This window comes from Bactrocera neohumeralis, chromosome 4 (assembly GCF_024586455.1).
Source record: "Bactrocera neohumeralis isolate Rockhampton chromosome 4, APGP_CSIRO_Bneo_wtdbg2-racon-allhic-juicebox.fasta_v2, whole genome shotgun sequence".
In the NCBI taxonomy this organism is placed as follows: domain Eukaryota; kingdom Metazoa; phylum Arthropoda; class Insecta; order Diptera; family Tephritidae; genus Bactrocera; species Bactrocera neohumeralis.
Window position 1 is genome coordinate 25,565,878 of NC_065921.1, and position 15,408 is coordinate 25,581,285.

At 37.6% G+C, this 15,408-nt stretch overlaps 4 protein-coding genes across 7 annotated transcripts in view; 2 read left to right on the forward strand and 2 right to left on the reverse strand.

Moving 5' to 3' along the window:
* The first annotated feature begins 519 nt into the window (after positions 1-519).
* LOC126756478 (nuclear pore glycoprotein p62) lies at positions 520-2,027 on the forward strand. Its single transcript, XM_050469549.1, has one exon. It carries the CDS (start codon positions 670-672, stop codon positions 1,888-1,890), a length of 1,221 nt encoding a protein of 406 aa, XP_050325506.1. The 5' UTR covers positions 520-669; the 3' UTR covers positions 1,891-2,027.
* On the reverse strand, positions 1,955-3,716 carry LOC126756474 (U3 small nucleolar RNA-associated protein 18 homolog). Its single transcript, XM_050469546.1, has 2 exons — positions 2,808-3,716; positions 1,955-2,747 (listed from the first exon to the last, which is right to left on the reverse strand). The coding sequence occupies exons 1-2, from the start codon at positions 3,609-3,611 to the stop codon at positions 2,019-2,021; spliced, it is 1,533 nt and encodes a 510-aa protein (XP_050325503.1). The 5' UTR covers positions 3,612-3,716; the 3' UTR covers positions 1,955-2,018.
* The window catches only part of LOC126756471 (keratin, type II cytoskeletal 6A), a 276,027-nt gene continuing 264,305 nt past the window's right edge, over positions 3,687-15,408 (reverse strand). For 2 of the 4 annotated variants that reach the window (XR_007666586.1, XR_007666584.1), the window contains exons 3-9: positions 11,447-12,463; positions 10,987-11,386; positions 7,080-7,211; positions 6,836-7,023; positions 6,593-6,779; positions 5,027-6,517; positions 3,845-3,894 (exon numbers count right to left, since the gene is read on the reverse strand). Coding sequence is in view for 1 of the 4 variants with exons in the window: in XM_050469541.1 (XP_050325498.1) it covers positions 6,326-6,517; positions 6,593-6,779; positions 6,836-7,023; positions 7,080-7,211; positions 10,987-11,386; positions 11,447-12,463 (2,116 nt within the window). In the remaining 3 variants the exon portion in view is untranslated. Of the gene's footprint in view, positions 3,770-3,844; positions 3,895-4,661; positions 6,518-6,592; positions 6,780-6,835; positions 7,024-7,079; positions 7,212-10,986; positions 11,387-11,446; positions 12,464-15,408 lie in introns of those variants that run through there. The other 2 variants (XR_007666585.1, XM_050469541.1) reach the window with 2 other exon arrangements.
* Positions 7,420-10,295, forward strand: LOC126756475 (protein O-glucosyltransferase 2-like). Its single transcript, XM_050469547.1, has 4 exons — positions 7,420-7,708; positions 7,778-8,693; positions 8,754-9,053; positions 9,550-10,295. Exons 1-4 carry the CDS (start codon positions 7,524-7,526, stop codon positions 9,661-9,663), a joined length of 1,515 nt encoding a protein of 504 aa, XP_050325504.1. The 5' UTR covers positions 7,420-7,523; the 3' UTR covers positions 9,664-10,295.

Sequence of the window (15,408 nt, forward strand, 5' to 3'; positions counted from 1 at the left end):
GTGACTTCCAAAGGTATTTCAACACTTTGCAATAATGTCAGTACTATAATTATATTCTCTTAAGCAAATTATAATATACAGTAGTTCGTTTTTTTATGAATATTAGCTTATTAGAAAGATAAAAGAATTGAAGTAATTATCATATTCTTGCATGTGTTCCAGTTAATGTGGCAAGGCTTTGTTTTTGCATTTTCCCATTCACTTCTTTTGACAAGTTCAAAATAATTTCCAGCAGTTATCTCTTTTCTGTAACGGTCTCATAAACAATCAGCTGGATTTATTAGAGTTGCCCGACTAAAGATGTGTTCAGAATATTACTAAAATATTTTATTTAAATATCGAAACAAATTTTATTCAATGATATAATGAAATATTTACTATATAAAATGCATTTATATGCAGTTATTCAAATAATTTTATAAATGATATACCATAGGTGTTGTAGATGTTGAAATTATTTTGCCATCAATATAATTTCAAAAAGGATTACACCAAATCACCCTGTTCCTAAGAGTGTGTCAAAAGTGACAATTTGTAAAAATTCCCTCGTTCAGATTATTTCGTGCTGTTGTCAAATTAAGCAAAACACACTTTAAACATATTATTTTGTAATAAATTTTCTGTGATTACACAAGTTTTAACTTCAAAAAGTTTGTAGTTGATATCTCCATGAGTTTCCAACCACCAACAACAACCACAGCCGCGAGCACAGGTTTCTCGTTTGGTCTGGGAACTGCCGCTGGAGCTGCGAAGCCGGGATCTTTTTCGTTTGGCGCCACTGGTGGCGGAGACGCGGGCACTGTAAAACCTTTGTCATTTGGTGCGCCAGCTCCCACTGCAACCTCTATGGCTGCCCCCGCTGCTGTAGGGTTTGGTGGCAGTTTTCTAGGAGCTGCTACTACGACTACCGGTACAACCGGCGCTTTACCTACAGCTACAACTGCAACCACAGGCTTTTCTTTTGGTACACCAACAGCTAGCTCAGCAGCCGTGGCACCCTCTGCTGCTGCACCTGCAACAAGTGCGCCGTCAGGTTTTGGATTCGGTGCTGCACCGACAGCCGCCGCAACCACTGCTTCAACAGGTTTCGGGTTTGGCGCTACAGCAACGGCCGGTACAACCACAGCAATCGGGACTACTACCACATCTGTAGCTGCAGCGCCAGCTTTTTCATTGACAACAGCTAAAACCACAGCAACTGCCTTGCCAACTCTTGGTACATTAAGTGCCGCAACTGCTCCGGCCACAGGTGGTTTCGCAAATTTGAGTACTGCAACAAAAACTACAGAATCATCAGCTGTAGCAAATGCTTCACACCTAACATATAATCAATTGGAAGAGCACATTAATAAATGGACATTGGAATTAGAGGAACAAGAAAAAGTGTTTGCGGATCAAGCGACACAAATCAATGCGTGGGATAAAATTCTTATTAGTAATAATCATAAAATACTCGAGCTGAATGATGCCGTACAAAAGGTAAAATCAGATCAGCAAACATTGGAACAGGAGTTGGAATTCATAGCCACCCAGCACAAAGAACTTGAGGAAAGTATTGTACCACTACAGAAAGAATTTCTTAAATTGCCGCAGGTTGATGTGGAGCGAAGTCAAACTTACCTCTTGGTTGAGAATTTAGACACGCAATTAAAACAAATGTCGGAGGATTTGAAAGAAATCATCGATAATCTAAATGAGTCGAATAAAGGACAAGATAGTACAGATCCAATTATACAAATTGGTAAAATATTGAATGCTCATATGAGCTCTCTACAGTGGATAGAGTCATCCACTACAAATATTTCCACCAAACTCGACGATATTACGAAGATGCACGAATCATTTAAGCGTGAATCAGAACGTTCCTTCCGATCAGCTTACTATAACTGAGTAATGGTTTTTTAAAGGATATTCCAATTTTTTCACAATATACATACATTTTGTTAAAACCAAGTTTTCTATAAAATACGTTATTTTATTTAATTTCTGTAAAATTACAAATAAATCAAGCAGTGGTCTTAATAGTATTTGTAATGTTTTAGTCGCATCAAACTCACTTTTTTGGTGGTGCTACCCAACGCCAGATATGCACTGTTGGGTGAAAATTCCACAACACGAATTTTGCCCATATCATCTTTTCTCGGAAAATTTGCGAAGACTGTAGCGCTTGGGAAGTGTGCCAACTTAACCGCAGACTCCACTTCAACGGAGCTCATAGCCAAAATTTCAGCAGTATGATTGAACTTCACATCCGAAATGCCGGTTCGTAAATTTAAGAAAGTCTTCTCTGGCTTCGGCGTAGTAGATAGTTGCAGCTTTTGGAAGTCATAAACGTTAACTACGCCTTCCATGCTACCGGTCGCTAGAAGTCGTTGGTCCAACGATAAATCCATTGCACTTCCCTTTAAACAGCCGTCATCAATAAAGCTGTGAGCCAAACGTTGCATTGTCAAGGAGAATATATTGATCTTGGAAGACAAGGAACTACATACGATGTTTTTAGAATCGGCGGTAAAACACATTGAAGCTACATCGTCGTTTTGCTTGAATGTGTGTATAAGCTCTTGCGAGAAGGCATCAAATAGATGCATGTTGCCGAAACGACCAGCGACGGCCATGTAACGACCACATGGAGATATTCTAAAGTTGCGCAGAGTCGTAACCTCCTCGGGCAGTTTATAGCGCATTTCCTGCGCTGACAAAAGATCGTACACATAGTAGATCCGCTTTGTAGACCCAAAAATAGCCTAAAAACAAAATGAAAAACAATAATGAAATAAAAAAAAAAAATAATGAAAAACAACTACCTTAGTGCCACACGGCTTCAACCGTGCACACATTATCGGGAATTTATCGAAACGTATATTGTGTAATTTTTCATTTTTCACGCCGTCAATGCTGTATATCGTAGCTATGCCTGATGTTCCTGTTACCAATGTCGCTGTGCTCTTTGGTATAAATTGTATACTGCTGATGGAACCTTCAGCATATGTGGCACGATTTAAGTCTTTCAATCGTTTGAATTCTATATGCGTTTGCCTTAAAGTATTCGTATCCGGTTTAGCTACAAACCCGACAGTCTGCAGCAGTGCCTCATCCTCTGCATCCTCAGACACCTTTTTGTTATCCAACTCTGCCCATTTTGGCTGCGGCACAGTTCGTACATAACGTGCCGTTAGGTATTCTTTGTAAGATTTATCTTGACGCAAATGATTGTGAGGACCTGAAAAACGTGTAGGACGTTTCACTTCTCCCAATGTAATATCAGTGTCATCCGCGTCGGTCCAAGCAGGTTTACGCTTTCTACTATCTTTCAAATCATCTTCTTCACTACCGCCCCCGGCTTCCTTCTCATCAATGATTTTTTTAGATTCACCAACGGCGACCGCTAAATTCTCGAGCAATCCTTCTCGATCGCCAAATATAACTTTTTCCATGGGCAGTTCCTGGGTTTCATCGCTGATGGTAATATGTTTCTTCTTGCTCGATGCTGCATTGTGTTTATTTTCGTCACTTTTATTCTCTGTTTTTAGTTTCTCTCGCATTAAATTTTCATATTCTTCAGCGCATTCCAGCAAATCCTGAATGCTTTCATTTTCACTATCACTCATTTTATTTGTTGTTAAATAACCAATTTAATAGAAAATAAAGTAAACGAACTTTATTTTAATTGAAAACCTGCACCACAAAAACTTTGTTTTGGTTTTTCTGACAACTGACACACGTGTGTAGAACTTATGGGTACAGTGATGTCGAAATGATTACGACGCTAAAAATATTGAATTCTTTTTAAACCATTGGACAATAATATTATTACTTAAAGTTTATATTTTCTTCATGTTGAATATTATCTCAACTGATTAGTGGCAATTGAAGATCTGATGTAAGGGTAGTCTATGTGAAATAAAAGTATATTTTATTTTAAAGTTAATAAGTATTTGTATTATATGTGAATAGAATGATTTCACTCCAAACCTACTGTTTAGAGATAGTAATCGGTGCAGGTGGTCGCAGGACAACGCACTAAGCTCTCCGTCCCTATGGGAAGTTTTCCGAGCATATTCCAAGCAGAGGTATTTGCTATAAGAGGGTGCGTAGAGATAAACCAGAAACGCAACTATCGCAATGAACGTATAGTTATACTCTTGTGTGTGTGTATGAGTCTGTGTGTATGAAATCAAATCTTTATTGGTGCAGGAGTGTATAGAACGTCTGAACAGTCTATCAGATGGCAACCAAGTGCATCTTCTCTGGGTGCCCGGTTACAAATGTATAGTTGGAAAGGAACTGGCTGATGAGCTCACCCGATCCGCAGCATCCACCAACATGGTAGGATGCGAATCTTTCATTGCGATTTGTCCCCATACCATAAAGAAACTGCTATGCAAGTATGAGGAGGGGTTAAAGAGGAGTATTGGCAATATCCCCAAGGCATACACAATACCAAGTTGAAAATGGGCGGTTACAACCTTAAAAGGTTTAAATATATAATCAATCTCTCAGGGGACAAACTTAAGTCGCTACTTCTGCTAATTAATTGCACAGCAGTCTGAAGGCGCAAGATAAAGGCCCTTGGATCAATTTTTCCAAAGAGGGATCACATCATCATCAATAGCATCTATCAGTATATCGGAATTTATCAATATTAGGAAGCGGTTCAATCCTCATCTATTTATCTAATCTATCTATATACATGTAGATGCCATACAGTCCTAACAATCAAAATCAGGTCTTTGTATGGAAAACTTTTGTTTTTGATGATTTACCTGCACGAAATTGGGCATGGATTATTGCCCAAGGCAAAGAAACAACCTTCAAAGAAATTTTTTTGATCGGACCACTGAGGCATATAGCTGCCATACAAACTGACCGATCATAATCAAGTTCTTGTAAGAAACAACTTTTTTCGAGATATCTTCACGAAATTATCCAAGGCAACGGTACAATCTCCGAAATTGTTCACAAAGTACCACCTTCTTGCTTCCCTTCTTAATTTTTTTTTTTGCTTTCTATTAGGCATACTTACCTACTTGTCCGCAATGTCAAATTAATTTTAACACAGGTAATTCTTTTATAACTATTTTATTTATTGTCTACAAAATCTCTTACAAATACTATATTTGTTTTGTCCATTACGAATTCTATTTAAGAGTATATTGAAGGTTCTGTACATTTTTGGATTGATTGCATAAATATGAATAACAATGAATACAAGAAACCAAACAAATGTCATATTAACTGGTAAAAATAGACAAAAACAAGAAAATGATGCGAAAGTATAAAAATATGTTGCTGATATGAGGAAGGAATAATATTTACAATATGATAACTGATTTGAGTTTAAATATTAAATTGATGAAGTTGATATAATTGTCACGAGAAATGTCGCAAGAAATGTATGAAATTAAAACATGAAAGAGCTTTACTTCAATTTCGAAGAGATAAACTTATGTTGGACAGTTAGTTAATGCAATTAGTTAAAGAAGTTGCTTTGTTTTACTTAAATATTTAACTGCACATAATTGTTTTTTACATATGCTGCAATTTAACTAAAATTTAGAGGGCAAAATATTGTCACATAACCGGCCAATTTTTATTTATAAATTTTCGAATATTGCTAACGCTATTGGAGACATTTACGTCAAACGCGCTACGTCACAATAGGAATTTCATGCATAGAATTTTCTACAAAGTCCGATGGTTGATGAATTTGGCAATTGTTGTGATAACAATAGAATACTTTCCAATATTATATATATATATATACATTTATGTATATATTTATAGTTTTTAAAAATAATGTTTCTATGCATGTACGAAAATAATGTACATATGTATGTATTTTATGCAATATGTATGATAAAATAAGTTAATATCTGTAAAACAAATAACAAAAAAGGATGTAAACGTATATATAATTGGCTATCAACGAAAACTAAAACAAAAAAATATGTATAATCATAATTTCAAAAACAAAATCAAATCAACCCGAAAATTTGGTACAATTACATTTTAGATGCAAGTGTGTAGTTATGTATGTATGTGTTATGTTTGCGAATAGTTTGTATGTTTGCGGGAGCGCATGAAATTTTTTCGGCACAAATTCGTATTTCCGCTTTATTTTCAGTAGTGCAGAAGTTTTCAATTGAAAAATAACTGTTCACTTGAAAACAGCTTCGTTTCGTAAATAATCGCGTTGCTTTTAAAACTACTATCTTTGAATTGAAACTGCTTTGCGGTTGATTTTTTTTAAGTGTATGAAAACATTTGTTGTCTTCATCTACAATTTACGCTTCCAAGTAGGTGCACGAAGGTCGCTCAATGCTTATGAAGTCGATGCTGTGCTACCCATAGGTTGTGGTGCACGTGGGCGGATCATCATGGTAGCCTTCTTGAGGGTGTAGTCCCAGCCGCGCCAACGGAACCAAACGATGCCTTGACGGGCAGTTAAATCTTGTGGATCGTGTAAGTACAGACCATTTAGGCCACGACCGCATGACTTCCACCACCAGCCGCCCTAATAGCAATATTAAAAATAAAAATATTAAAAACTGAAAATTCATTATGCAAAAGTGGTTTAAATCGTTATTACCTTCAGCATACTAGCACAATTCAGGGAGCTCCTATCATTATCTCTATTATAAGTCGAGAAAGGACTGTTATTTGAGCCGTACCAGGGATCATTAAGCGAGTCGCCCGCATTGCCTTCGTAACCATCAATTTCTAATTTATAGTAATCAGCTTCGGAATGGATTTTAAAGTGTGAATATTGCGCATATCTAATTATACAAAAGTTATTTCTATTAATATTAAAATGTTTATGACATAAATATACCTCTTATTGCCCTCAAAGTCCTCTAGCTCAACACGCAGCGCGTAATCCTCATTATTGGTGAGCATATAAATATTTTCATTACCTAACCAAAACTCTTTTGCTGGGTCACCAAAGCCATTCTTATAGTCTGCCCAGTCGCGATTGAAGTTTTCTCGAGGCTCACCGAAATCATCACGCCTTTGTATAACCTTAAAATGAAGAGAAGTTTGTAAAATTTTTAAAATTGATTGTTTAAAAAATATACCGTCCAACCGCCATCAGCGACTTCCTGTTCACAGAACACCTTTAAAAACCAATAGGTTGTACCACGAATTTGTAGATAAAACACACCAGAATGACGCATACCAGCGTTTAAAAGGTCAACACACGAAAAACCCTAAAAAATACATAAGACATTTTTAATAAACGTTTTAATTAAATAAACATAATTTTTAACATTTATAAAACTTTTGAATTGAAAAATATAATTTTTTATTAAAGTATTGCTTTTAGAAAAAATTCTTGCACGGTTTGTATTTCTATTCAAATAAAATACCCCATCAATTTATTTGTTACACATTACTTACTATCTGGCAACATCGCCATCAGGTGTAATTTTTGCTTATCAGTTGAAGTTTGCTGTTTGTTTGGAAAATTTGTAGCGTCATAAAAGCATATATATTTTATAGTTAGTGGAAGAAGTTGTGCAATGTTGTGGTTTACGCTTTTATTACCAATTTTGCTATCAATAATTGAATTAGCTTACTCTATCGATGAGAGTCGCTTAGTCGATGCTGAAAAAACACTGGTGTGGGGGCCTGGCTTGAAGCCGGATGAAGTTGTTTTACCAGCGCGTTACTTTTTCATACATGCTGTGGACAAAAATGGGCGCAAGTATGTTAAATATTTGCATAATTAGTGAAAGTGTTGACAAATAACAAATTTCTAAACTTTTTATTATAGATTTGAGCAATCACCCCCACAAGAATTTCAAGTGCTTATCAAAGGCAATTCGCCGCATGGTAAATGTCGGTCAAATGTAAATTTCATCGATCGCGGCGATGGCTCCTCGATTATACGCTATACTATCGCCGATTGGTGTGATCAAGTTGAATTGGAAGTGCGCTATAATGGCTCACATGTGGCACATTCCCCGTATGTTATATATAACAAAGTATATTCGGAACGTTGCTACTGCCCACAAGATTTAAAATTGTGGATGTTGCACAACAATTGTCCGTCAGGTTTGAATGACAAACAAATCGCTTGGGACTTGCATTCATTTAAGCGTGTCAACTTTAGCGCTATACGAGAAAATCTTTTGAGGCGCTACAATCAACCGGAGAGCGTATCGTTGTGCCATTATGTAGTGAAACAGCAACAAATATGGCGCCAATGTTATGGCAAGTATACTGGTTTCAAAATGTTCATGGATGCAACCTTGTTGGCATTAGGTCGCGTTGCCTTACTGCCAGATATGGAATTCTATTTGAATTTGGGCGATTGGCCGCTATCGAAAAAAGGCGGACAACAGCGTACTTCTGGCCCATATCCAATATTCTCGTGGTGCGGTAGTGATGACTCGTACGACATAGTGCTGCCCACATACGACATAACCGAGTCCACGGTAGAGAATATGGGACGTGTAACATTGGATATGTTGTCTGTGCAAAAAAGCGAATATCCATGGGACATCAAGGAAGCTAAAGCTTTCTGGCGCGGCAGAGATTCACGTCGCGAGCGACTTGAATTAATCGAATTGGCGCGTATGCATCCAAATTGGTTAAATGCATCACTAACGAATTTCTTCTTCTTCCGCAACGAGGAAGACAAGTACGGTCCAAAAGTGCCGCATATATCGTTTTTGGAATTCTTTCGGGTGAGTGAAAAGTGTAAAATATGCGAAATTCAATTTAACGTCAGCGTTTGCATTTTACAGTATAAATACCAGCTAAATGTGGATGGCGTCGTCGCTGCTTATCGCTTTCCCTATTTGCTTGCCAGCGATTCGTTGGTATTCAAACAAGATTCGGGTTTCTATGAACACTTCTACAGCAAATTAACGCCGTATAAACATTATGTGCCATTTAAACGCGATTTAAGTGATTTAATTGAACGTTTACAGTGGGCAAAGGAAAATGACGATCGCGCACGTGAAATTGTGTCAGAAGCACGTAAATTCGTCGAAGCAAATCTAATGCCACAGCACATTTACTGCTATCATATGGCTTTATTTAAGGTAAGTGCGTTGTATATTCTGTTTATTTTTCTGCATTTTCATTCATTCATTCAACAATATATTTTTTTATTTATTTATTTTTATTTTATTTATTTTTTTACTTAATTTTTATTTATTTATTCCTATTTTCTAATTTTTTTCTATATTTTTATATATGTATATAGTTATTTATATTTTTTATACTTTTTTATTTCAAATTATTTTGCCTACTTTTGTTAACCTTACATTTTCACATAAATATCGTCAGCTGCATCTTTTAACTTCTTCTTTTTCCCTATTGATCAAACATTTTTGATTTTTGGCTGTCTTCTCTTATATTTATCACGTTTGTATTCCCGCTTTCGTCATAATTTTAATTTTTTATATAACCACCGTCATCTGCATATTTTAACTAATTTTTTCACCTCTAGACTTACCATGAATTCACCCCATTCCATCTTAGTCTAAGCTTTTCGTCTTTTTTCTCAAAATAACTGTTATTGTTTAACGCTTTTAGGAATGGAGCACCCGTCTAGTCTCGCCCATTACTGTGTTGCCTGGCATGGAAAAGGTCGAACAGGTCTACACTTGTTCTTGCAAAGAACCGCCTTACCCAAGAGATGAACTGTAGATGCAATCTATAGCAAGCGTCTGCTATCTTCGTACTTATTAATGTATACATATTTATATATATTATATAATTTGCTCGCCATCCCATTAATGTTCCCACTCATTTATTTCTAAGTTTTGGCCTGCCGAAATCACATTCCATCCTCAGTTTTGATTTCAAACTGTTCTTTTAAGGCTGCCTCTATTCCTTTTTCACAGCCTGCCTCTGAAGTATTTTACTTTAAGTCTCTTTCTTTAACTACATAATGATATTTATATATATATACACGTATAGAGAATTGGTCTCTTTGTCGTATTATCTATTGATATTCTACGTTTTTGCCATACCAATAAGTTAGTTTACCTTAAACTTGGATAAATAAGCATTGCCATGTTTTTACAACTTTTATACTTTTTTAAGCGAATTTTTTACGAAGGTGTGAAAATGATATCATTCCAAATTGTACTTAAATTGCGCATCGGTGTATTTTTGTTAAGAAAAAATATATACGCGAAGGAAATGTATTAGTAAAATTTTATAACGTCTCGAGTATACTCAAAACAAAGCGAACAACTTAGCGAAAATTTCAAAAACATCACAAAAAAAAAAAAAATAAATAAATAAATGTATATGTGTCTGTGCAATATAGTAAATAGTTTTTGTGTGTGTGTTTAAGCTGTTCATTTGTCGGAACCGCTCACCGTATGGCTGCCATACAAACTCAATCATCGGAATAAAGTTCTTGTATGAACAACTTTTTTATTTGAAAAGGTAGCTTCACGAAATTTGGCATAGATTATTTCTAAAAGCAACGCTATGATATGAGAAAAAATTTTTTAAATCGGACCACTATAACATATAGCTGTCATACAAACTGAATGAACAAATTCATGTCCTTGTATGGAAAACTTTTTAATTTGACAAGTTATCTAAACGAAATTTGGCATAGATTATTTCTAAAAGCAACGCTATGATATGAGAAAAAATTTTCCAAATCGGACAACTATAGCATATAGCTGCCATACAAACTGAATGAACAAATTCAGGTCCCCGTACGGGAAAATTTTTTTTTGACGAGATATTTCCAAATTCGACATGAACTTTTGTTATTGTTGTTATTACTGTTATAATCTCCGAACATATTTTCAGATCGTACCACTATATCGTTTGATTGCCATACAAACTGGCTATTTTTCAAATCAGACCACTATAACGATCAACATCAAATTCTTGTATGGAAGCCTAGTTATTTGTGAAGGGTACGCTAGCTTCTCTGTAGTCGAAGTTATCGCTTTTCTTGTTTTTTTTTTTACAAGAATTTCCCGCTAAATTACACAAACTAACCTTTATGTCCTTCAGTGCGAGTATGTCGGTGGAGAATGTCGAATTCACCACAGACGGTTTATTTTTCACGCTGGGGAAAATAATGCCACCCTTGCGCGAGAGTGGCTTGGCCGATGTCGTTGTGGTAGTAGCAGCCGATGATGCGACACTTGCTGTGGAAGCGCCTGTGTTACCAGCCAAATTAGCAGCCATTTGCGCAGCGGTAACGGTATATGCGGTTACCGTAGGCTGACTGCCCACAGACACCGATGGACTGGGCGTTGTCGTAGCAGCATTGGTGTATGCGTTAAGCGTGGCAGTTGTTGCGGCCGCTGTCGGCGGTGGCGCGGTCGAGCTGGCGCTGGAGCCGATCGGTGTGGTGGGCATATTCGCCTCGGGATACTCATCGATTACGGAGTAGCTGTATGCCAGTAAAGTACAACTATTAAATATACAATTTATAATATTCAACGTTACTCACCGATTTGGATCATATTCGACGAGTCGATCAATAGTGGGATCCATCAGCAACTCAGCTGGCACTGGTCGTTGAGCCAACAGCTGCACATCATCTTCCTGTTTCTTTAAGCGCTTCTCCACCATATCCAAGTTGTTGATTATTTGATTCGTTTTCGCCTTCAAATCATGATGTATCTCACCGATAGCGCGTTCCTGTCGTTGCGTTTGCGTCAGTAAAGCATCCGATTTGGGTAGCAAATCATTGATAACGGAGGACTTTGTGCCCACCACAACGTCCCACACTTCGTCCATTTTCTCCGACACGGAGACCATTGGTCGTATTTGCTTCACGAGCGCATCGATTTTACTCGACTTTATAATCGGCATCGCTGTTGTTGTGGCATTCAATGAATTCAGCTGCTCTTGATGATCCACGACGGCTTCGTGTATATCGCCAACCATGCGCAACATGCGTCCCACATTCTCCGATACAATATTTATATGGAATTGCAATTTCTTATCGATGTTGTCGGTCGTGTCGCGCAATTCATTCAATTCCGTCGACACGTGATTCATTACTTCCGCATTCATTGCTTTCGTTATCTCGACAACATTCATGCTTATGGGCTTCTTCTCACTCGCCTCCGCATTAATATCGTCCACTTGTAGGAAATTATTATCGATTTGTGTTTTGAGCACCTCGAGCTTCGTGTCAATATCGCTCACTTTTTGGTCGAGCAGCAATAGACGATTGTCCAAAAGCTCTGCATTGGCCATATTGGCAATGCGTGCTGAGCGCCCGCTTCCATTGCCGCTGTCATGTGTGGAGCCGTGTATGTCGTTGGTGATTTTGTTGTCTAGTGTGCGTAGTTTGGAGATGACAGCGTCGGTTTTAAGTAGATTGTCGGCTACACGATTGTCCAGCGCCTCCATGCGCTTCACCATGTGTTCGACGGACTTGTCGAGACTGTCGATGCGCTTCAATTTGCCCTCGAGCGTCGATATTATGACCTCAAAGATATTGAGGAGCTGTTGTTCTCTGCAAGAAAGTAGAAAAAGTTGGAGTTTATAAAACCATATGGAATATAGTAAATATGATCGATAGGTTTTCTAAAGTAAAAACTATTATATAAGGTGATTTGAGGAATAGTAAGTGGAATTTTTCGCTGTTCCCATAACAGTTAGGTCTGCTTACCAGGAATAATCTCGGGTTTTTTTATCTGGTGAAAGACGGTCAAATCGCAAGTTTTGCTTAAAATTATTAAAAAATTGATTCTTTTAGTACAACAGCAATAACTAGCGTATCATATAAGGCTAGGCCATCCCGATGCAGGGATCGTAATCGTTGGATTATATCTCTACTTATACATTTTGGTATATATAACCGCAGTGCTGACACTAGAAAGTGGTGGAAAACTTTAAGGTCCTGTTTATTTCATCAAAACTTTCACCTGGCTCAAACATCGGTAGCCAGCTTTTCCGCTGACCTTCAAGAACACCATTAGAAGGACAAAACCAAGCGAAGGACATAGGAGATTTAAAAAAGTCTGATGAATCATATCAGAAGGAATGCATGGTCGGTAGTCATAACATCTTCGAAGGTTAATGAGAATCGTTTAAAATGCTTGTTTAATTCCCGCACTTAGTTGCTCTTTTGAATTTTGGTTGTACGTCTTATTGTAATTTTCTTCTTCTTTGTCACTACAACCGTGGGTCGCTCTGGGCTGAGAACACGGAACTTCGCCAGACTTTGAGGTCATGCCAGTTCTACAACCCCAAGTGCAGATAGGTAGCTATGCCACCATTGGTCTCGAGTCGAAGGAGCTTTTTCGCTGAAGCCATCATATTCCATGCGGCCATGGCCTAACCAACGCATTCGTTGAATTTTTATGCGCCTAACTATTTCCATGTCGCAATTAGCTCATACAGCTCGTGGTTCCATCTTCTTCGATATGCGAACGGCTCCAAAGATCTTGCGAATAACAGTTCTCTCGAATACTCCAAGTGTTTTCGCATCTCGGGTCGTCATCATTCATTTTTCTGCGCCGTATAATAGGACGGGAATAATGATAGAGTGAATTTTTTAAAGACATTCACCAGCTGGATAGCGGCACTTTCCCTATGGAGGGTTCGGACACTCTAGGTTCATATCCGTAAATCGTGTTCCTTTGTGGGTTCGCTGTGGTCGTCAACGTTTGTGGAAGTCAATGTCTGAGGCTTTCGTATTCCTTCCCTTAGAATTACATTGTTACGTGGCGGGTCCCAAGCTCAGTGGCACAATCCCAGCTGGGCGGAAAGTTTCGTTGATCACGTTTATAAAGGGAGTCAAGAGAGACGCCCGATACTTTGTAGTGGCCCTATCAAGGCTTCCTCACTCTTAGCAGTGACCCTTAAATCCACAGGGGTTGGCTACCGCATCTGACGGGGTATTCGATTGAGTATAGGAAAAGGTTAAAGTTTGAGAAACTAACGAATGAGGAGAGTTCAGCCATAATAAATTTGCAAAAAGAAGACCACATACAGCGATATATGTATTGTCGAAAAGTTTAATAACAGTCAGGCTGCAATATGGAGAATTATTGCTAACTACACTAAGTAACATCGAGTTATCAGCAAGAGATAAGGCCCCCTCAAAATTACAGCGGAAAAAGTTGGTAAAAGAATTTTGTATATTTCCAATTCTGATCCCTTCAGATCTGTTCTAAAAATTTGCGCACAGCGTTAAAAGATGGCAAGTACACCCTGTCCCTAACAGATTGTGCGAAGCCAATATTCACGATTGCGTGGCAAGAAAGTTACAATAGCTAATTAAAACAATTAGAAAAAAGGACAAGCACTTTATAAAGATCGCATATTAAAAGCTCTAAATGTTTGGCATAAAGTGCTCTGGGCTGACGAGTCGGTGATTAGATTTCGTTATTCTCGAGGCATGGCATGGCCAAACGAAAATTGGCGCTTATCAAAAGAAGAAGAACTGTCATAAAGTGCACCTTACCCACTGCTAAGTCGGTGGAAAAGGGCTTAATGGCTTAGGCATGCTTATCTGCGAATGACCCTGGCAATGTTGTGTTCCTGGAAGGAAAAGCTTCTCCCAGTTTATTTAAATATTTCTTTCTTCAAACGGATAACGGTTACGTCAAAGTCATGATTGAATGTCTAAAATATGAGAATGTGGGTGTGCATCCCAAGCCTTGATTTGTCAACAAATGACAATGCTTGAGCAATCCTAAAGATGCATATAGTTAAAGAGATATCCCAAAATCTGGCTGGATGAAGAACTGCATCTATGACAATTGAATTGTTTTTTTTTCAAACTATATTGGGTCAACTAGCAAAGTGAAAGTTGTCATATACTGATATTTATCTAAAATATTTGTATTTATTTATTATATAAGGGTAATTTTGAGTATTTTAAATTTGAATTCACAAACTTATTTCGTTTGTCATTTACTTATATACATATATCAGGTAAATTGAAAAGACCCAGCCTACCATAGTGAAGCAAAATTCGTTTTTTTTATTCAACATAGGCCTTCAAGTTTTCGATAAGATTTTAGTACTACGATTTGTCCTCTGCTTCAAAATAGGCCTCGGTTTTCGAGGTTTCGATGAATGATTTTCCTGGCACAGAATCCGGAAATTCGCCATCAAGCCAAGTTTTTGCATTAATTGTATTTTTTCCCTTCAAAAAGCAATGTTTTATCAACACGTGTAATTTATTTTTATCAATTTTTTCACAATAACAAAAGCTGCTTAACTAAAAATGAAATAATTCATAAACTAAGTGTCAGGGCGGGGGCTTTTCAATTGACCTGTTAAGCAGAGGAAGAGGAAGACCTCCACTCCGTTGGAAGGACGAAGTGCAGAAGGACCTGGCTTCGCTTGGAAGAAAAGAAAAGAAGAAACGACTGGCGCGCTGTTGTTAACTCGGCTATAATCGCGTAATGGGTATCTACGCCCCCAAAGAAGAAGAAGTTAAGCAAT